This window comes from Mauremys mutica, chromosome 3 (assembly GCF_020497125.1).
Source record: "Mauremys mutica isolate MM-2020 ecotype Southern chromosome 3, ASM2049712v1, whole genome shotgun sequence".
In the NCBI taxonomy this organism is placed as follows: Eukaryota; Metazoa; Chordata; order Testudines; family Geoemydidae; genus Mauremys; species Mauremys mutica.
In genome coordinates, this window is record NC_059074.1 from 196,391,666 (window position 1) to 196,414,237 (window position 22,572).

The window sequence follows — 22,572 nt, forward strand, 5'->3', positions numbered from 1 at the left end:
TAACCCTGCAGTACAGCATAGAAGAATGAAGTACAATTTGGGCTTTAAACCCCCTAGGTAATTGGCATTTGACGTGACCATAGGCATGCCACTTATTACAGAGCAGAAGAAGTTCATGTTGGGGCACATCACTGTAGCCCAGCTTTTTTTTTTTTTAAAAACCGAGGCCTCAGCTCTGTGGTATGCGAGTGCCTTACAGCTCTTTGCCAAAAACAGCAAGGTCAGGAGCTAAGCTTCTAAATAAGTGACTTAGTCGAGGAGAAAGTCTGAGCTAGTCACTACTCCCATTGCTGTCACTGAGGGCTGAGCACTTGGGAAAGTCAGGGCACTTGCTTAGAAGCCCTCTTTAAAAAGGTCAGAGTGGGGTGGGGGGGGGCGCTTGCTTCTGAATAGTGAGGGTGGGGATAGGCTCTTTCCTCCTACAGGGGCCTCTACTCCCTTTGGGGGAGGAATAGATCTCCCCCGTCACTCCTGTTGCACAGCCCAGGGGATGAGAGACTTGCTTTCACCCACAGAACAAGCTAGAACCTGGCAGCTGCATACTCACGTCATCAGGCCTGGTTCACTGCTGAACATGTTATGATGCAGCAGGACCTGCAGGGGAGCTGGTTCTCCAGCTCAGTATCCCAGGTTCTTCTCCCACAACTTAACCTTGATTGGCACTAGTAAGTCAGTGACCAGCCCACCAGAACAAGGCACTGCCATCCACTGTGGGACTGGGTCAGATAGAGATAGGATGTGAGAGGAGGAAGCTTACAGAGGCTGAGCAGCTCCAACAGGAAATAGGCCTGAAAAAGGCTATTCTTTCATTGCCTTCAGAGCCTCACAACTAAGTTGCAATCATTTTATAAAGTCTATTTTATTCTAGTGCAATGACAAGGATAAGACATAACAAAGATCCCCTCCCCTCCCCCACATGCTAAGTAGGATCTCAGCCCCCCCTCCACCCCCCCCCATAAAATTTCAAGCACAATACCCCCTTATTTTCAGACAAGTCATTTCCATGAAGTTCTCATTTAAAATTATAAAGCTGGAATTCTGTACAGCTAGAGTTTAGAGGTAAGACAAGATGGGACATTTGTTAAAAAGACACCACCTTTATCTAAATAAATTGTTTTACATTAGCACACGTACACATAAGAGGATTAGGTTTGACGGCAAAGAAAGCAAAATGGACTGCAGAGTGCCTAGGTAACAAGGGAAAGAAAGAAAAAAAGGAAGGAGGTGGCAGGAAGACCAAGGGCAATGAGTTAAATTAAAGCAGTACCAGGGCAACTCTTACTTCTGGTTTTCAGTTGATATATTTGCCTAACAAGAGGCAGTTAACTTGCTTAAGCTATAATCCTTTTCAGGTTTCCTGTTAACTGAAGTCTTCCATCCTTCCCCACTCCTTGCATCTAACACCAATAGTACGCAAGGTGTACATTTTCCATGCATAGTGAGATACCAGCTTTATTTACAGGCCAGCTGTTTGCAGAAACAACTTCTTCCAGTCACAAAGAATCAGCGATATGAAACCTACAGACAGTACAAGGATCAAGAATCCAACCAAGAACCAAAATAAGTTTTTTGAGCCATAGCACTGTTCACTTCAGCCAACAGAAACAAGTGTAGGAGATCCAGGATTGTTCAAGTTCTGTTGAAAGGAATAGGCCATTTCAGTTCATGAATGGTAGAGGCGATCAGTAGAAAAAACCTCAAACTTTCAGCATAGGTTTGCTTTACAAACATTCAGATTGCTCAAAGGAGATTCTATAAGTCTCATTTGGGTGGGCTCGCACTTGTGATGTCCATTCTGGGGGCTTGGCTCTGAGCTTTGGCCGGAAGGGATCTAGGATCAGGTGGTCACCAAGGTTACTCAGATCGATAGAAGATACAGGCAGCTGAGACTGTGCTGAAGGTGTTCCACTTGCAACCGGCTCCTCAAGACAAGCCTTCTTTGTGTGTCTTTTCCTGAGTATTGTGCACAGAATGCTTGCCACCACCACAAGGATGAAGATGAAGAATACTGTAGTACCGACTAGAATTTCCAGGTAGCTGAACAAACCACCAATACCTAAAAAGAAAGATGGCAGTCTATATATTCAGCCTCACACCATAGTTTATGGGTCTTGTGTTGAGAGGCTAACTGCCGGTGGGGCTTTTAGTCTGAAGGCAAACCACATTCAGAATGACCCTCCACTGCAGTCCCTCTAGCTAAGACTTTCCAAAGCCGCGTGACTTAGGAGCCAAAGTCCTAGTGACTTTCAATAGCTCACGTTCCATTTTCAAAAGTGACTTTGGAGCAATTATTGCATGCAGTGTTCTGGCAGCTCCCAGGATATTAGAGAGGAGATGGATGAGGCAGAAGTTGGTCCAGTAAAAGATGTTATCTAGCCCACCTTGTCTTCCTTTGGAGACACTGAAGAAATACATATGGGACTTTGGCTTCTAAGTCAATTAGCTGACTGACTTTTACCCATTAACTGTATGTTTACTCATTAATTACAAGTATCAGAGGGGTAGCCGTGTTAGTCTGGTTCTGTAGAAGCAGCAAAGAATCCTGTGGCACCTTATAGACTAACAGACGTTTTGCAGCATGAGCTTTCGTGGGTGAATACCCACTTCTTCGGATGCAAGAAGTGGGTATTCACCCACGAAAGCTCATGCTGCAAAACGTCTGTTAGTCTATAAGGTGCCACAGGATTCTTTGCTGCTTCATTAATTACATGCACCTTTGAAGCAACTGCTCTATGCTCTGCTATAGCTGCAAAAGTCCAATTGCAGCTTCTTACTGTGATAGATGTGATGTAGTCTGGGACAAAGGCAGTGGTCTCCTCACTTCAATCCTCTGTCTGGTAGAAGAATTTAGACCTATGAATGGTTTCCAGACCCAGCATAGTGTTTTACTCTGATTCTCTTACTGGGGTAAGCCCCACTAGCAATACTTACAATCCATTACAATTTGAGACCCAATTTATCTAGTCTAGTTCTCATAGCGGAGAGAGGGGAGCTCACCTGGTAGCACATGGGCATTCATAGACTCTAGGACTGGAAGGGACCTCGAGAGGTCAAGTCCAGTCCCCTGCCCTCATGGCAGGACCAAATACTGTCTAGACCATCCCGGATAGACATTTATCTAACCTACTCAAATATCTCCAGAGATGGAGATTCCACAACCTCCCTAGGCAATTTATTCCATTGATTTCAACTGCCCATTTATTCCCTACAAATCTTACTGAAATGTTTATAGTACATTTTGTTCTCTTGTTAGTTTTGGAAAAAAATTCAAAATAAATGGAAAAAAGGTAGTTTGGTTAGAACTAGAACTGGCTGAATAAAAGGATTCATGAATATTTGAATATGGGCACAATTTCATTTGCCTTTCGTGTTTTTGGCAAAGGCATCTGGAGCCGGCTAGTTTTGTTAAATGGCTTGGCAAATTTTTCTGAACATTTCATAAGTCAATTAATTTGAGAAGAGTTAGCTAACAAAGGAAAGGCTAAATTAACAATGTACAACTATTCGGCGTGATTAGTTTAACTAACTAGTTATAATCTGACCCACAATTTATGCCATCAGTTTTGCCTTATGCAACCAGGCCCAAGAGTGGTGTACACAATGGAAGAATCTGAACCCCTTTCTTGCCGTCATCTGCAGAGTTCCACTAAAATATGAAGAATTCCAAGGCAATGTGGGGTAGTGATTAGGGTTCCTCGGTCCCATTGGCCAATTCTTTTGCAAACCCATATGCCAAATTCAAGTTGTAACTCTGCAAGAATGTAGGAAGACGAGTCATAGCAAGTAGATCTCTACAGCAGATCTAGGGAGGGGAAAAGGATTAGGAGTGTAATTGTCATAATTAATGGAGTGAAGCCAGTCAACCCAGGACAAACATGGGCCTCACATTCAGGGCTGGCTGGGCACAGTAGAGTTCTCACAACAATATTGTTCCTCAGCCGGCTCAGCAGAGTGTAGATAGGTTTGATCGTTAGAATTCTAAGAGTAAATTTGGTTTACAACAGCTCGGGGAGGTGGCGGGGGAGTGTGAGGAGAAGAGAAGAGGAATCTCTTCCTAACTTACAATTGACCACTGGAGAATCTTGCTCTGAACAATAGCAAACGAAAGTGGTTTTTAAGTTGATACAAAACCCTCAGTGGGCACTCAGCCTCACTTTAAGAGCAGCTGATTTCTGTTAGCATTAGCTCTATTAGAAATCAGTTAAAGATAATAAGCCAAAGTAGGAGTTCTACTTTCTCACGGAGAACTTAGAGTGCATCGGACACAGCCAGCATTGATAGTCCTTGCAAAGAAATGGGAAAGGTTCCTTGCTGCCTCATCTGGGGCTAGGCACAAAGACTGAATTCTTTCAGCAATAGAGTTATTTCTAAAATCAAACTTAATCCACATTCACGGATTATTGTTACAAAGGACTAAAGTTGAGAGATTAGCCACTTACTGTGAGGTACTTGTATTTAAACAGTTCTTGCTACTCATGCCTGTTGAGAGCATGTCACAGTAAGCGTCTGGACATGAAGAACTCCTTTGGCATATGTTGTGACAACAATAACTGATTAATTCATTCAGTTGTGTGGTGCCAATATATACACATAGTACTTGTATTTGAAATGGTATTCAAGAGCATGAAGCTGCATATTTAAGATGCAGCACTACTCAAAGAAAGGAGATGAGCAAGTAGAATTCTGTCTCCTCTACCTGATTGTGGAATGCGGACGCACAGCGTGCCAGATTTCGTCGGAGAGCGATCTTCGTACTCTTTTTTACAGCGACATAAGTAAGTGCCATCTTCGTTGAGGCAGTCAGCCTCATCACCACACATTCCAATTCCAGAGTTGCATTCATTCACATCTGCAGTGGAGAGAACAGGTGCAGCAAGTCTGCCGTAGAGCTACACAAGTGCTTCTTCAAAAGAGGATTTCCTTGAAATATCCATCACCTTGAACTAATGTGTTATTCCCACCCCAATCCAGATTTTTTTTTTTAAACGTAGAAGAGGCTACATAAGAATCATAAGAAACGTAGAAGAGGCTACATAAGAATCAAGTTACACATACATACAGTGCTCCAAGCCAACTTTACTCAAGGTCTCCTTTTCCCAAGCCAGATCTATCATGTTGATTGTTAAGCCCATTGCAAGGGCTTTGAGCAGCAGCTTTGAACAGTTCAATAATGCAAAGCACATACCTCTAACTGACAATAAAGCCATCTGCAACTTCTCAGCTCCCATAGATTTGCCAATGAGATCATTCAGTTGAGAATGGAGTAAGACAGACAGATTCCGTTCCTCTGGTTTTAAGTGCAACCAGAAAATGAATGTTGGTTTTAGGTCATTTGTCCTGCATTAAAGCAAAGTAACTTCAGCTAAGCAGAGAAGAGAAACGTCCATCTGCATATATGTTATTACTGAACTGGGCTCCACAGCAGGAAGTCATTCTCCATTTATCTACAGATCAGGTACTAGATTCTTCCTCCGATATATGTCTCAACCCTAGAGGGACTACTTCTAAAGGGGAGAGAGGAGTTTGTCATTTCCCCTTTCAATTCTTGGTGAGTTGTGACAGACACCCCTCCACATGGAGCGGGATTGAAACCACTAGACTCATTTTTCACTAGGCCACAGACTGGCCATTAGACAAAAAATGTTTCAGTCTCAACCTACCTTAGCTTGGTTTACCTGATGTCCTAGATGAAGCGGGGGAGAACCCCCAACACAAACTTACCCTCAGAGCCCTTCTACCACCATGTATTCTAAATTTCAACCGGAAACTGGGAGGGACTTTCAGAATCGTTTTATTTTAATCCACACCAATAAAGCCTCTGTGCAAAAATTAATGTCTAAGGTAGTGTTGCAATCTCATTCCTATGGGATTGCATACTACAGCCAATTTGACGTATAAAAAAAAGTTTTCCTACTCAGGAAAAGCCATGTTTGCAATCCAAAGTAGAAGTCTTGCTTGATCATGGCAGATGGAGGAGGGATGGCAAAGTTAGAGCAGCTAACTAGCATCTAAATTTTCCTTTTATGAAAAAGGACAGTTCTAGATAAGACACTGCATCAATTGCATTTAAGTGAGTTTGAGTGGGTGTAGGGGTCACACAGTCAGCCAGCCATACCTTTTGATTTCCTTTAACTTGATTTCATTGACTTTGCTTACCAAGAGTTTCAGGTTCTTTTGTATCTGCAAAGTAACAGAATGCAGAATGTTAATTTTCATAAGGGGATGGCCAAAGCTTAGCCAAGTACTACTGTCAAGCCTACTCTAAACAGACTTCCTCACAAAGACAGAGGTCTGTATTTTAGTGGTTCTACAGATAGGGTGGCTGCCCGGGGAAGAAAAGTTAGTCACCAATCTAAGAGGAGTCTTCCAAAGACTACAGGACACCTGTCCTCTAGACCAGTTCTCAACCTTTTCCATGCTAGACCACTCCCTATCTTCCTTTAGTTTGGACTCCCATACAGCAATATGAGAAGTTCAGGGGGAATTGTAACCTCCCCTTCCCCCAAGTACCTTATCTCAGAAAATATTAAATCCTGTAGTAAATGTGGCAGCTGTTTTGACTACAAACCATAGGCCAGGAGGATTCTGTACCTGTTTCTTCCTTGCAGTGAGTCAAGCTAGGAGGTGAATGCTGTTAAAGTAGCTGTGTTAATGCCAAACACTGAGGTCTTTTCAGTGGGAATTTGCCCAATTCCAGCCATCAGCTAGCTAGCCACTGGAGTGGCTGCAGTGGTGCAAACCCCTAGCGAAGACAAAGCTGCTATCTGCATGGGTGGATCTTACTGGTGCTTGATGCTAGATAAGCTGAACCCACCGAAGACAGCAGCTTTGCCGGTCTATACTAGGGATTTACACTAGTGCAGCTATAGCAGTAGCAGCAGTCAGTATAAATCCTCAATGGAGCCAGTTTACCCAACCTGGAGTATATGACCTATGGCTGGGACTTGAATGTAAATGCAAGTCCCAGCTCTGAAATGTCAGACATTAGACACCAGTCCTGTGCGCCACAGAACTGATCAGTTATAACTTCATTCCTATAGAGGAACAGGGTCTCTCTTGAAAACAGCCACATGTAGCAGCCTTAAATGTTTGTAGGTCTGCTCTCCTTAAGTTAGGTAGCATTGGGTGGCAGCTACTGTAGCAGTTTACCGGTATTTCTTCTAAAAAATGAGTGTTAAGGCCATTAACTGATCTTATGTTGATCTTTGTATCAAATTACAAGCTAATAGATTGGAATATTATGGTACTTTGAAAATTTATAGACTAAGCATTGTCAGAAATGCACGGATGCAAGACACTGGACTGGACACTACAGGGTTAGTTTTGGAACAAAATTAGCATATGGTGAAAAGATGCACAGGAAGGGGCATTTAGAAGGTCTCTGGATGTGAAAGCTGGGACATCAGAGATCCACAGAGGGACTGTGCACTGGGATGATCTTGTCTCAAGGCAGTTTAGTAGCACAACACATCCATCTTACATGAAGCTTAATGGATTCCATGAGGGCCTTTTTCAGCTCATCTCCACTACGTGGGATCCATCCCTTGTGTTCAATTTCACTAGTTACTTCAAACAAGACATCTGTCAAAAGAAATAAAACCCAATAAGACCTTAGCAAGGAGCTTCAATTGTATTGAATTTAGCTGTGTAATTATGATTTAAGTAACTGTTCTGTTCTTGCTAACACACAGCAGGGGGATAGAACGCAGCCAGAAGAGCTAAACCAAGAACTTCCTTGAATAAGTCACTCAGTGCCATATTAGGTTGATCTTTTTAGAAGTTGTGCCACACAGACAGAACAATGTTTGAGACAATCACATGTTAGGTTACTATTTATGCAGTAATGTTAGTGTTATGCAAGTACTTACACCTTTTCACCCAGAAAGGTTACACACTCTGTAGTTTAGAGTCAATCTGTAGCCTTCCACTCGCTACCAACAAGGCAGTCTCCTTTGGGATGACAAGCTGTTTAACATGATATTTTTGCCTCTTAAGTAAAGCTGCACAGAGGGTGGCTTAGGTAGGTAGAATGCTGCAAGGGCAATTTGGATAGGATGCCAAAGTTAAGTCTACCCGGATGCAGGTTTGCTACATGTATGTTTATTCAATGACATTTACCCTCTTCATATATGAATGAATATTAGAAAAATTAGGATTGACTATTTTTGCAGGTTGGTTCTTTGGCTCACTGCTCACAATCTGACGTGCAGCTGGTTTTTTTTAAGTTGATTTTGGTCATGCAAGGGACAGGTCGTTATATCTGTTCCCCAACTGGATGAGCATCATTTGATTGGGTTTCTGGCTCAAATTCATGGAAAGCAAGCTGACTTTCTAAGAGCATTTGAACATGAGAGATTAAAGTTAGCTGTCTCCCAACAGTCAGGCCGGTAAAAATTTCATACTATTCATAGTATCAGAGGGGTAGCCGTGTTTGCTGCTTCTACAGAACCAGACTAAGAATCCTGTGGCACCTTATAGACTAACAGACGTTTTGTAGCATGAGCTTTCGTGGGTGAATACCCACTTCTTCGGATCTTGCATCCGAAGAAGTGGGTATTCACCCACGAAAAGCTCATGCTACAAAACGTCTGTTAGTCTATAAGGTGCCACAGGATTCTTTGCTGCTTCTACACTATTCATAGACTAACAAGTGCATGAATACAACTGCGTCTAGTTCTTAAGTATCCAGGGAAAAATTTTGCAGTATCCACCCAGTTCTAGTTAATACACCTACTCTTGGGAATCATGCTTTGGGATCTTTTGCTTGCTTATATGAGACTTCCTGTTTAAAAGGCACAGATGAGATACTAAGCATCCTTCACCTTATCCTGTTCCCACGAGATCAGAAATTTCCAGTGAGTTATAAATGAAAGCACAATACATGAAGGTCCATTGGCACACTGCACAAACAACTACTGATGAACGAGCACCAGTTTCTTTAAGTGTTCAAGGAAACAGCATATACACAAGCGCAAAGATAACAAACAAACCAACAGACCTCACATGCAGCTCAAGCATTGAAATACAAAGATAAGCAACCTTAATTGAAACCCTGCTCCTGTCAAAGTCAAGGGGGGAATTCAGGATCACAACCCTGGCCTGGGGCTCTGGAGAACAGTTTTGTGAAAGATTATACCATCACCAGGCTCCAGATGAGGACAGGTGTCTCCAACCTTGGGCTGTGATCTTGGTCTAGCCCAATCTGTTTAGTAATTTATACTGATTGTGAGGGGATGTGTTGGTTGACAGCACCAGCCCCCAAATTGGCCCTGGATAAGAAACCCTGCTGCCCCTGCCTTTACTTCAGGGATTTTTCCAGGACCAACAGGGGTTAGACACAATTAGCTTGGTTTGGTAGGTGGTTCTTGGTAGCCTACCTCTGAAGTGCTATATAATCTGCTGACAGGGGCTGGCTGTGGCCCCAGGAGAGCTGAGACTGGCAAGGGAGCCCACTCCAAGGCTTTCAACCTAATGTCACATACAGGCTCCCCTTCTCCTTTCCCCTCATCCCCAGAGGCATCAGCTGCTTTTTATTAGTTATCGAGGGCATTGTATTCTGCTGTAGTATACACCACATAATTTTATTGTTCATATTTAGTCATTAAAAACCCTGACAAGTCTTCAGTTCTAATTTATGACTATTAGCTGTAAGCAAGTGGTTCATTTCCCATCTTTAATCTGGTTTCTGGTTAAATGTTAAATGCTCGTCTCATGTTTCAGAACCTCACCCATGATAAAATGCTTCCCCTGCCCAAGTCAGTTACCTCCAGGATTGTGCTGGGATTCCAACATGGTATCATTTTTGAGAGAGGTGAAGATGGAAGCCATATCTGTCAGGGTGAAAGAGAAAGGCCAATTTGGTAACCACCGAGTAAGGCTAAAAGGGAAGAACACAGTTTTACTATTCAATTGTAACTTTAATAGAAGGGCCATTTGTGCTAGTGATGCTTTATAAAGAATAGGCCTAGTGATCAGGTTACAGTCTGTGGTGCTTCTGCAATGAGGAGTCCTGAGCTGGTCTTATTAAAAAACCACACACGCCACACAAAGACAAGTTACACACCAAAAGCCTAAAGTGGTTTCCCAGTGTTGCTTTGAACTTGCTAGAGCAGCTGTGCCATAGCACTGCTCTAAGTACAGAAGTTCTATTTAATAAACTAGAGTCTGGTACCATGGGTTGGATTTTCACAATGAGAGGCCAGTAAAGTAAGGGCACGTCTACTCTGCCCCACAGTTTGGAGTCACAGTTAGTACAAACACAGGACTTTTACATTCACACCCGCAGCATCCACATGGGGGAGCTACAGCATAGCACTCTGGTGCTCAACTATTTACACTCCCTTAATCCAGACTGCAGGGCAGCATAGGTATGCCCTAAATTCTCTCCCCACCTCATGAAGTGGCAGCGGAGCGTTCAAAGATGTTGGACTCTATAACTGACATCTTAAAAGTGGAGGTTCACTAAAGTTTGGTAGGAAAAAAAACAAAAAAACCCCACCCCCATCAGTTACAAACCAAACCTGTGAATTTTGAGGCAAGTGAAAGATGAGTTTTAGAGGAGGTGAGGCAAGGAAACAAGCTGACAAATGGAGACTATTGCAGTTTTAACTGTGGAGAGTCAGTATAAGAATCTCAACAAGTATGGCAGAAATGTAGGCCCAAGTCCTGTTAAATGCTATAAATGCTGAGAGAAGAACGTGGGCCTAGATGTCTAGTGCATATAAACCCCCCCCCCCCCCCCACACACACACACCCACCACCTTTCCTTCCTCCGACACAGCTAGGCCCAGAAGAGGTTTATAGAGATGTGCTGTTTACGTTCAGAGCAATGGGTATGGAGAAAATCTTCATGTCAAGTCATCCAACACTTCCTAAAGTTATTTCTGACCCTGACAGGAAGCATCTTTCTGAAGCAATAAAAAAGCCACATCCATAGACACTAGAAACACTGTCTTGGCTATTGCCTTAACATGACTACATCTGACAATCCAAGTAGATAAGTAAACTTTATATGGTTAAATTAGAGCAACTACTTACCAAAGGAATCTCTCTCATGTTCTGTTTTCAAGGATGCAGTGTCCTTTGATACTCCACCAGAAGAGGCATAGGAAGAAGGGGATTTTGTGCTCATGATCAGTGGAGGTTCTGTGTCTTGGGTTACTGGAGTGCCAAGGTGTCCAGTAGCAGCAGTTGTCTTTCCCAACGGGCCACTTCCGGTGCTGCTTGGGAGAACAGGTTTGAATTCAGTAGCAGTGGTCTCTGCACGGTAACTGCTAGAGACATCCAGCATGTTGTGTAGGGCTACAGTAACCAGGATGGACTCGGTTTCGAGAACTTTCTTAGGAGTTCCCAAAATAAGAGGCTCAACATTAAGTTTAACATTTTTGAGGGCAGAAGCTGGCTTCATGTACAGATCACCTTGGTCATTTCCCTTTCTGTGTGTTTGATGTTCATGACGACTTTCTTGAATGCTTCTCTCCAAGTTCATCACATACTGTACCAGACCAGTTACTTCTTGAGCATCCCCGCTCAGCCCCGCATTAGACTGGAAGTCTTCCACAAAAGCAGCAGGATGACTGGCCACACTCTCATCGTTCACATGGTTTGACTGGAGAACCTCTCTGTCTTTGATCGGTGCAGCTCTAAAGCTTTGAGAAGAGGTCATTCGAATGTTCTGCTCTTCCCATGTGCCCTGCAGAGACTGCAAGCCATGATGAGGAGTAGGATTTCTATGCACAGCTTGAATTGCCTTTGTCTGTAGGTCTTCCATAGTAGCTGGTCTCCAGAGAGCAACTGAGCTGTGCTGGGGTCCTACTGACTTTGTTGTTTTGACACTTCGCATCTCCACAGATTTCATGGGCAGAATCTCTGAGACTGGGTTCGAGTGGATTGTTGGCCTGTCCATAAGTTTACTGAAAGCAATAGTTTGCTCTCTCTCATTTTGGATGTTTAGCCTCGATATATTTAATGCTGGGGTTACCATTAGAAAGTCCGAATGTTTTTCTTCCCTGCTGTTTTCATTATCCAAAGATTTCATAAACTGCTGCCACTTCAGATCATGAGTGCTGAAGGTCATGTTGTCCATGGTTTTTAAGAGAGGGATGTGTGTGTTGTTCCCAAGAACAAACCTTAAGAAAGTTTCTAGTCTTGTTGAGCTTCCATTTTTGTCCCAACCTTCGTCTAATGTAGGCAGCTTGTTAAGCTGTTGATTTTCATTATGAGCTGTGCTGGTCTTTACAAAATCCAGAAGACCTCTGTAGTGTTTTATGGGTGATTTAGGGTAGAATCGGATACTGCCGTACTTAGTTCTCCTAGTTGTTTTCTGAACTGGCTCTTTAGGAGCTGCAGTAACATTTGTAGATCTTGAAGTTTCATAGTCTTCGAATACATAATACTGTCCTTTGAAATATTTGCGTTCACGGTTTAAGGAATTGCCCTTGGACAGAAACACGACATGGACAGCCAAAGCCTGAGTAGCAAAGATCAGAGTACCTTGGTTCTTACAAGCATAAACTACTTTTCTTTCCACACTTGACAAGACCCCTTGAAAAATTATTTTATCTGGGTTTTCATCACAATCTTCCTTCCCCTGAAATCCCTTTATGTAAATCAGGATGTGTTTTTGGGGGCCTGCCCAAATGGTCCAGTTGCACCAGATGTTGGTTTGAATACCACTATGTGCCGGTGGGGAAAATGTCCCAATTTCATCTTTCAAGGTGACGTGGCAACTTCTTACAGGAAGATACAGCAACAACCAAGGTAATTCTGGCACTGAAGAGGAAGGATAATGCATGGAAGGAAAAGAAAAATCAGTAATATCTTCATTCTAGAAACTTTAAAAAACAAACCAACCTTGTTTACAAGCAAAGCCGATTCCTTCCATTATAGGAAGAGACTTGTCTGAGTGCATTCCTACTGCAAGGTTGTTTTTTCTACTCTCTCTTGTTTTAAATTGTAAAATAGCCAGCATTTAAAGAGGGAGTAAAACTATTCCTGGGGCTCTTGGTTAGCTATGCAAACTGGTATGACTCTGCCAGTTCTCTGCACAGTTTCTTCAGTTACCCCTTCCTAATGGAGGAAAATTCTAATGGTTAGGGAGAGAGCTGGTCAAGTTATTCATTATGACCAGAGACACGTTGTCAGTCTAATTTTTAATTGTTTCCACCAGCTCTATAGTTGGGCAGACTGCTGGGTAAATCATTTGCTTGATTAATTGAAACAGTCAAGTTACTCAAATATTTGCTCTTCAGCCAGCTCCACCAAGAACCATGCTAGCTGGATAGCAAGAATCTGTCCCCCAGGTCATCAGGATCTGGTGGTAGCAAAGAGGTTTAGTGTAAGAAACTTTGCCACTGACACCTGAGACAGGACTGGTGAGGAACAACTAAGTTCAAAAAAGAGTCTCACACTCCCAGGACTGATGGGACAATGAGAAGTCTGCAAAGGGGGAGGAAGCAAATAGAGCTCAAACACACACCCTTTTTGGTGATCACAAGAGGGCATAAATGATCATGCTTCCAGTAATGCCAGTCACGAGTCACAAGAACACTGGGGTCCAAATTAGATTGAAGAGACAGACACGTTGTTATTCTATTAGAGCCAATCAAGATGGGCACTCAAAAGGGGACACGCTGCCCTTTAGACTAGTGGGTGGGAGGAAGAATTTTGGCACATGGGCTGCCTAGTTGTTACTAAAATGAAACTCGAAACCACAACTCCGACTGTCCCTTCAGACTACAGCTAGGATGCCAGTTCCACAATCCCAGTCATTAGAATTCCTAAACTAGATTGCATGTTAGTGCAAAGAAACTCCTATTTTTCAGATTTCTCTTGGACTCATCTGCTGAATTGATCAGCATTAAAAATAATTAGAAGCCGGTAACTGCATACTTTGCACAGCAGCTGTAAACATTCAGCATCAGATGAGTGTGTACAGAAACTTCTAATTCAGCATCAAATACTGTATGCATGCTGTAGAGTACTGTTAATGTAGTTACAACAGCAGAGGGCTACAGAATCCAGAGTATCCCCCACTCCTCAACCCAGCCATATGGTTGCTCACAATTTAAACCCCAAGAGACAGCAAGATTTACCTAGATACACAGTAAATGTTAAACATACCAATGTAGTTCAGGAAGACTCTTGCTTCTGAAGTTGATGCATTCTCAGGTGCGCGAGCAGAAGACGATTGGACAGGATGTGAAGCTATGCTCTCTTTCGGTAACAGTTTCTTAGCTGGAGTCAGAGCATTACTATATGCAGAAGCAGAGCTCTGAGAGGCACTGCTCCACTCAGTGGTTTGCTGCACTTCATGAGGTTTTGTGGTATCTGGGAATATTTGTTTCAGTGTTGCGTTACTCATCTCCTTTACGGGCTCAGTCAATTTAACTTTAGTATTCATGGCTATGTGCTCCAGAGGTGGAGTAGCCCTAGTGTTAGAGGTCATAAGACCATTTTTAAACATGAGCTCATTTTGCTTTACTCTATCCGTCCTTGTTACCACTAAGGGTGTTTTAGCGAGGTACTCAGTTACTGGAGAAACTTTACTTGTACGGCCCTCAGATCTAAGACGTCCAAGCTCAGGTTCTGGTTTTAAGGCTTGCAGCTGAGTGGTGTCTGAGAAGAAGTTGCCAGTGATTAAGTTTGTGATTAAGTTCCTTTCACCAGCCTTTCCAGGTTGTGCAGTTTCTGCCTCATGGATGCTCTCCTGTCTCTCACCTTTTAGCATTGATTGTTGGACACCTATTTTGCTTTCTTGAAGAAAGAAATTAAGAGACTGTGTTGTACTTGGGAAGGCATGTCTGTGTTCTGTAGCAGCTGGAGACCCATAGCAGTCACTGTGTGGCTTTGAGGGAGGCTTGCCTTCCAACGGGTCCTCCTTCTGAGCAGCTGGATGAAGCAGCACAGTTGTACTTAGAGGGATATGATCTAGCTCTGTGTCAGCGTCAATGTAGTGGCTGCTTTTTGTTCTCAAATGGAGCTCATTTTTAAGTGCAGCTGGAGGAAGGGACGCTTCTTTACTTGGGATGACAGGCTCCAGTTCCATAGCAGTCAGGGGAAAGGTCACTTCTGTACCCGGGAAGGGGACAGGTCTCAGTTCTGAGGCAGCTGGAGGAAGGGGTGGTTCTGTACTTAGGAAAGGGACGACAGGCTCCAATGCTGAGGTGACAGGCTCTGTTTCTGTGGGAAACACAGGAAGGGACACTTCTGTGCTTGGGAAGAGGAGAGAGCCTGGTTCTGAGGCAGCTGGAGAAACGGATGGTTCTGTATGTGGGAAGGGGATAACTGGCTCCAGTTCTGTGAGAAGGACAGGAAGGGAGGTTTCTGTACTTGGAGTGAGCTCCAGTTCTGAGGCAGCTGGAGGAAGAGAAACTTCTGTACTTGGAACCGGCTTCAGTCCTGTAACCAGGCCTACCTGCTGGCTGCTTTTCATGCCCAAATAGAGCACCTCTGACACATTTACCTTAGCAGCGAGATGCAGGGACACTTCTGTACTTGGAAGGATGCTTTCTAGTTCTGTAGAAGCTGAATCCACATGCTGGATTTGGAGCCTCAAGTGGTCAGATGGTGAGCACAAACTATATGGTGCTGCAGTAACCAATGTGATTTCTGGCTGGTCAATGACTTCCATAGAACTTTCCAGAACAGAAACATCAAGAGGGTCAATAGCTTTGAGGTTTGTTGTTCTCAGATCCAGTTCAGTTACAGACTTATCTTCACTGACCCTCTGAGTCGAACTTATTTGGTAACTTCCAGCTTTATCCATTCCCCTTGTCTCAGGCCGTGACTGATCACCAAGCACCACTTGATCCTGATTGGTCATTCTGAGGCTAGGCAATGAACCTGTCACAAGGCTATCACTGTGACTGCTCACCACTTTATAAGCCAAGATGTTTGACTGCAAAAGATTTTCATCATTCACCAAGGTAACCGTGCTGAGACTTTGGGAAGGGGTAGAGCCAATATCATCGTCTCCTATGGTTTCTACTCTGTCATGGGCTAGGGAATGCAAATACGAGTCCAGGACAGGGTAACTCAGAGGTGTTGGATTTATTTTCAGTTGTAAGTCTCCCATATTAGTTTGCTTCAAACTAGTGAGTATGAAGGACATTTCGCTCTCTGGTCCTTTTAACTCCAAAGATTTCAAGGGGTCAGTGAGATGAGAAACACTTAAGTAAGGAGTCTCAGAAAGAAAGCCTGGAAGACTTTTTGGCCTGTACACCTCGCTAAAGTCCACCAGGACCTCTTCACACTCTGAGGGTCTCAGCTTCCAGATATCAGGTGCTGCAGTTTGGGGTAGTCTTCCAAAAGACTTTCCTATGCCAAGACTCTTCTCTTTGTCCATTGATGTAGACAAATTGAGAGACTCCAGCAAGCTCTGAGCTTCTGGTTTCAAAGGTTGAGTCCTTGCACCATGCTGAGGTATAAGCTGAAGAGAACTTTCAAGAACTGTGACATTTTGACCTTCACCCCCTACCTGTAATAACCCCGTGTTATTAAGTACAGTTGTCTTGTTAAGGTTTTTGTTAAGATTCTCAGTACTTGAAGCTGTACTAATGTTTGTATCATCTGAAATCTCTCCAGGGTATATTACTGATACTTTGTTAGATCTGGGAGTGCTGTGACTAGTTTTCTTTGATTTTGGAATAGGGGGTTGAGAAACTAAGATATCTTCAGAAGAGGTGTCAATGTCACGGTGTTTGAATATATAATACTTTCCTTTAAAGTATTTGTTTTTAGGGTTTGAAGAATACTTCATCAGAAATACTACATGGACAGCCCGAGCATAGGTGGCAAAGACATGAATCTTCTTGTTCCAACAAGCATAGATGACAGTGTTTTCTACTAATGAAGAGACTCCTTGAAATAGGATTTTATCCTCATTTTTGTCACAGTCCTCATCGGTCATAAATCCTTTGATATAAATGATTATGTGTTTTCTGGAGCCTGCCCATATGGTCCAGTTGCACCAACTATTTAGCTGAAAATGGTTATATGTTGGAGGAGAAAACTCCCCAAGCTTTTCCTTCAGGACTCTATGGCAACTTCTCACAGGGACATACACTAGCATCCAAGGGAGCCCAAGCTCTGGAAGACAAGATGAGAGAGAGAGAGAGAGAGAGAGAGATTCAAACTGAAGCCTTCCCAGAAACAAAGTGTTCCCCTGCATCTCAGAAAGATTTCTGCTCTCCTGCTTCAGACAAAAAGGTCTTCACTCTCCCCTGCACCTTTCCCTTCAGTGACCAGGTATATTATAAGACTCCATTACACTAAAAAGACCATGCAAGTAATTTGCTAGGAGCCAAGTCCCAGATCCCCAAGCTTATTTAACTGCTTAACTCCCATTGAAATCAACGGGCAAAGCACCTAAAAAGCCTTTGAGGATCTGGGCTCAGCTGCTGTGGCTTGGGAAGTAGAGAGAGGTGTGAAAATAAGGCCATGCCTACACTAGCAAGCTTACAGCAGCACAGCTGTACTGATGCTCTCTCATGTAGACACTCTAGGCCAATGAGACAGAGCTTCCCCATCGACATCATTAATCCACCCCCAATGAGTGGCGGTGGGATGTCAGTGGGAGAAGCTCTCCTGCCAACATAGCACTGTTCACATTACTGCTTATGCTGGCATAATTGAGGTCACTCCAGGAGGTGGAATTTTCACACCTCTGAGCAACATAAGGTTTGCTGGCATGTATGGTAGTGTAAACATACCCTTACTTCTAAAGAAAGTCTTAGGCTAACATGGGTGGGGGCTTGAGTTACCAAAGATGTTTTATAGAATGATCTGAAGCTTTCCAATTCATATATGCAGACGGAAAGTTATAGACAATCCATATCTAGGTTTATTGTTATTTAAGGAAAAGTTACCTCCAGTCTTGGGATTGTTCTAAGAATGACTCATTTCCCAGCTGTACAGAACTTTAAGAGCTAGTTAGGTACTCCGAGGTCAATAAGGTTAGAAATGGAATCAGTAAGCAGTGCTCCATGTGATCCAGTGCTTCTCAGCTAACTTTGAGCCAGATATTTTATTTTTGGGGATAGGAGATTTGGACACTGATGGCAGGAACTGGTAGCATCTAGAAGCAAACAGTGAGAAAGCATGTCTCCCTGCCTCTGCCAGCACATGGCTGAATTGGGAGACAAGTTACCCAGTGCTTTTTAATATGAACCAATGTCTGAAGAGCAGGTTAAAGCTCTCTAACTACCTGGAGATGCTGCTGCAACTTGCAGATCACTGAGCAACCGTATTTGGCACATCCAAGTTTACCCAGATCACTATGGGACCTTAGCATTCGCAGCTACACTGGAATCTATTTGGATGCACCCCGCATTCGAGACGTGCCTTTTGTCACATGGACTGCAGATAAGCTTCTTTTTTGGGAGACTGCCTAATCTATATAAACTTCTGCTTTCAACGTTCAAACAAATGAGTCTTGGTGAATTGCCACTTGCATTGTCAGCATTAGGCAAGGTCGTAAAAATGCAGTTTCACTTAGATTCAAAGGCAAACACAATACACTAGGAGTGAGGTGGTTAACATGTGCTGACGCAAACACTTCCATGTATACAGGCCCCAAACAGAAGCAAGGGCTATTAAGGTACAACTTTGTTGAGCAAGGTAGCTTTACAACTGCTTCGGCAAGCTTGTGAGCCCTTTGACAAGAAGAAGGAGACAATCCATTAAGTCTTTCCTATCTCTGCGCCTACAATTGGGAATGAGCCCTGTTTGATTTGAACGCTCCATATCTAATTGCACTCCTTTGACACAGCATTATGCTGCCATAAAAAAAGCCACAAGCACTGCATTGCATTCCATTGGAGCATTTTTCAGAGTATTTTCTAAATTAACTAAGGTGAATGCAGTGATGCTATACTGCACATACTGGTGCAGAGAGCTAAAGATGGCAAAAAAAATGCATCTTTGCCCCTTCCAACACTGGTGTCTCCCCTTTAATGAGCAGTAGCAGCTTCCAAGAGGAGGAGAAAAATCAGTGACAGAGTCTAAGAGTAATTTGTTTTACTTACATTCATTCACCAGTCCTGAAATGAGATTGTCAGACAGCATACAGGGAAATGCATTCTTCAAGGAATCTCAGCCCAACACCAATACCCCATTCCTAGGAAGCAGCTTTGCCTCAAGAAGATAACAGCAGAAAAGCCAACTCTCCTGCTGCTTGCACAGCTCCTTCTCCTGGGACCCTGCCTCTACACAGAGCCTTGCATAACAAGGAGCAACACCACAGCATCTCTTTCCAGGTCTCAAAACTCACTCACACAGCAAGGAACAGTACTTGGAAGACTATAACAGCACCACTTGGTGAGGCCTGCCATAAAATGATGCGGTGGGTGAGGGTGGATTTACTTCTGATTCTGTGCTTACACCAGGATTCATAATACAGGAGCTATAGAACACGCCCAATACAGAGGGGGAATTTTTTGGAGCAGATGGCCCAGTAACTGATATCAGTTCAGTAATTTTGGGGGGCTGTTTCCCACTCCTAGTCATCATTTTAAGAGGGGGTAATCTAGCTGGAAAGCCAATAGATTTTGGTGAAGAAAAAAAAAGGGTTAAACTAGGAGTGGTAGAAAGAGGCTAACTCAATGAACTGGAAAACCCATCCCTTGGGCAGGAAAAGGTTCAGCATTTGCCATAAAAAGTATCTTGAAGAAAGAAGGGCCCCATGAGGCTTAATGTATGTTCAACCTAGAGACCTCGGATTGTTTTTTCAATCTGGCTCTGCCACCTGACTTACTGATTGTTTGAGGGAATAGTATTAGTTGCAATTAAGCGTTTCTTCCTTAAGGCACCAATTTTCCAACAAGAATCTCTGAAGTGTTTTGTAGTTTGGGGGTGGAGAAAGGACTTTTATTTTCCATAGCTCTTGAAGTAAGGTACCCCCAAATACCACTCTGCAATATGCAAGTCCTGCAACCATCTTTATTACTGCTGGCCTTTATTCCAAAGCCTGGGCAATGTGCAAGTTTTGGACTTAACTGAAACTTTACTTGGCTTAAACAATAAAAGTGTAGTTAAAAGTTAATTCTTACCTGGTTTCACCTCCTGAGACTCTTGCAGGGACCTGTTTGCCTGTAAAGAAAACAGAGGGTTAGTTCTTGTTACAGGAAAAAGGCACTGTGAAGGTGTTCAGAGCTGTCTCCTTACTCATGGTCACTTTAACCAAAGCCTTGTAGCAGCTGATCACTACCTCTGCCAGGTTATAGAAAACTAGCTTTGATGGTTTCTAGTTTCCATCTGTGGTGTACAAGGAGTAGAGAGGAAAGTGGGATTTATAGAGGAACAGAGACTGGATACTGGAGAGCTTAGTTTACTGCATTGTTGGGGGAGGGGAGAGAGGGTGGTCTACAGATTTATACTCAGGACAAACCTTCTACTGTTCTCTAGTACTTACCCTCTCTTCAGCTTTAGTCACATTGGGGCTGGACCTCACTAAGTCCAAGTGAACCTGCTCGTTAAATTCCTGTCCCAGGGAAGACAAGAATAGAAGGAGTGGAAATACTGAGAAAAGCAAAGGTTTCATGGCAAAGTTTTACTGAGAACCTACATTAGAAAGAAAACAAACCAAAACTCCCTCCCAAAGAATAAGCAACCAGGTCTCCCCAGACACACAGCTAGCATGACAAACTCTGTTACTCTGGATTATCCTGGTTCATCAGCTCACCCTCCCTCTTTGGGAAAATACCCCCCTTATTATAGAAGGGGTAGGGGGAGCGGTAACTAACTTATACACTTCCTGTCTACTCAGGTGTTGTCTATTATCTAATCAGAGCTGCCAAGTAGCATTCCCTAGGAGGAGGAGAGCTCTCTCATTTGGAATGAACTATAATGCATATTTAAAGATTCTCTCCTGCTGCTGGAGGACTTTGCTGTGTGTTTTAATGAGATATTTAAAGGGACACTGTCAGGAGGTTTATACCAGACAAAGACTTTGACCTTGTAAACATTTTTGGCATATGCTTAACTCTACACACCTGAGTAGTTAATGTGGACTATTCACATCCATACAGTTAAGCAAGCTGGGGGCCAAAATTAGAAAAAAATCAATTCAGTTTTTTATAAAACCTACTATAAACATCCGGGTTTTCAATAACATTTTTTAAACCAGCTGTCAGTGAAAGCTGAGATGTACATCTTTCCCTTACTGTGTTTGTAGCCCAGGCATGGCAGCATTATGCTAGTGGATGAGAAAGGGAATCAGACTTGAAACACAAATGAATCTTATCTCATTGTATAAACTGAAAGAAGCACAAAAAGCAAATAGGCATGTGTAAATTAGCTGTTTAAAATTCTTTATCCTGTAATACTCTTAACATGTCATTGGTAACATACACAAGGCAATTAGAGTTTTTAACTTGATAGTGTCAATTTAAAAGGTCAATCATAATTTTTTTTTAAATCTTTCAAATTGTCACCGCTGATGTTCAGGTAACTGCATATCTCTTTATTCTCATGACAGGACTCACAATTAAAAATCCAGGGTGGTGGCAAAGCCAATGTTTGATTTGGTTTTCTTTACAGCAGGGTCTGGTTCTTAGAAGGTAAAGCTGATGGTCCTGCTCGTGCAATGAGTTCTGTGTGGGTGGATCCCTGCACTTGTGCACAGATCCATGCAGGATCAGGACCTAACTCATTTAGGCCCTTAGTCTGAAAATTGCACCATCTGGGCAGACCTCTGCATCTGCACACAGCTCCATTGACTTCAGTGGGGCTCCACTGGGGGCACAGGGACTGCCTGCATGGAGCTCAGGGCAGGATCAGGACCTAAGCAGTTGTACTTTAGCTCAGGGGTGGTTATATTTCATTGGCAGGTGAAGTGATCCCTGCTTATAGCAATTTGTAAGGTACATTTGGGTTGTTTGAAATGAAAGGCACTTATAATGATCATAACACTTATTAGAAATAACCTATGGGACATTCATGGTGGTGTAATGATGCCCTGGTCAGATCACCTGCAAGGATCAAACCCAGGACATCTGGATCTAAATATATAAGCTTCTAGGTCAGTGGTGGGCAAACTACGGCCCAGGAGCCACGTCCAGCCCTCCAGATGTTTTAATCCAGCCCTCGAGCTCCCGTCAGGAAGTGGGGTCTGGGGCTTGCCCCGCTCTGGCGCTCCAGCCAGGGAGCAGGGTCAGGGTCTTTCACCACTCTGTACTGCTCCTGGAAGCAGGGGCATGTCCCCTCTCTGGCTCCTATGCATAGGGGCAGCCAGGGGGCTCTGCACGCTGCACCTGCCCCAAGTGCTGCCCCCACAGCTCCCATTGGCCAGGAACCGCAGCCAATGGGAGCTGCAGGGGTGGTGTCTGTGGACAGGGCAGTGTGCAGAGCTGCCTGGCTGCACCTCCTCATAGGAGCTGGAGAGGGGACATGCCGCTGTTCCTGGGAGTTGCTGGAGGTAAGCGCTGCCCAGAGCCTTTCCCCCGAACCCCTCCCATGCCCCAACCTTGATCCCCCTTCCACCCTCCAAACCCCTCAGTCCCAGCCTGGAGCACCCTCCTGCACCCCCAATCCCTCATCCCCAGCCCCACCCCAGAGCCTGCACTGCCAGCTGGA

General features: G+C 43.6%; 2 protein-coding genes across 2 annotated transcripts; both read right to left on the reverse strand.

Moving 5' to 3' along the window:
• Positions 1–955: 955 nt before the first annotated feature.
• LOC123367352 lies at positions 956–15,513 on the reverse strand. Its single transcript, XM_045011531.1, has 8 exons — positions 14,122–15,513; positions 11,038–12,771; positions 9,765–9,830; positions 7,481–7,581; positions 6,116–6,180; positions 5,186–5,337; positions 4,697–4,849; positions 956–2,056 (listed from the first exon to the last, which is right to left on the reverse strand). Exons 1-8 carry the CDS (start codon positions 15,431–15,433, stop codon positions 1,722–1,724), a joined length of 3,918 nt encoding a protein of 1,305 aa, XP_044867466.1. The 5' UTR covers positions 15,434–15,513; the 3' UTR covers positions 956–1,721.
• LOC123366704 lies at positions 15,465–20,682 on the reverse strand. Its single transcript, XM_045010348.1, has 4 exons — positions 20,411–20,682; positions 20,049–20,088; positions 15,580–17,088; positions 15,465–15,538 (listed from the first exon to the last, which is right to left on the reverse strand). The coding sequence occupies exons 1-4, from the start codon at positions 20,537–20,539 to the stop codon at positions 15,465–15,467; spliced, it is 1,752 nt and encodes a 583-aa protein (XP_044866283.1). The 5' UTR covers positions 20,540–20,682.
• Between the last annotated feature and the right edge of the window lie 1,890 nt (positions 20,683–22,572).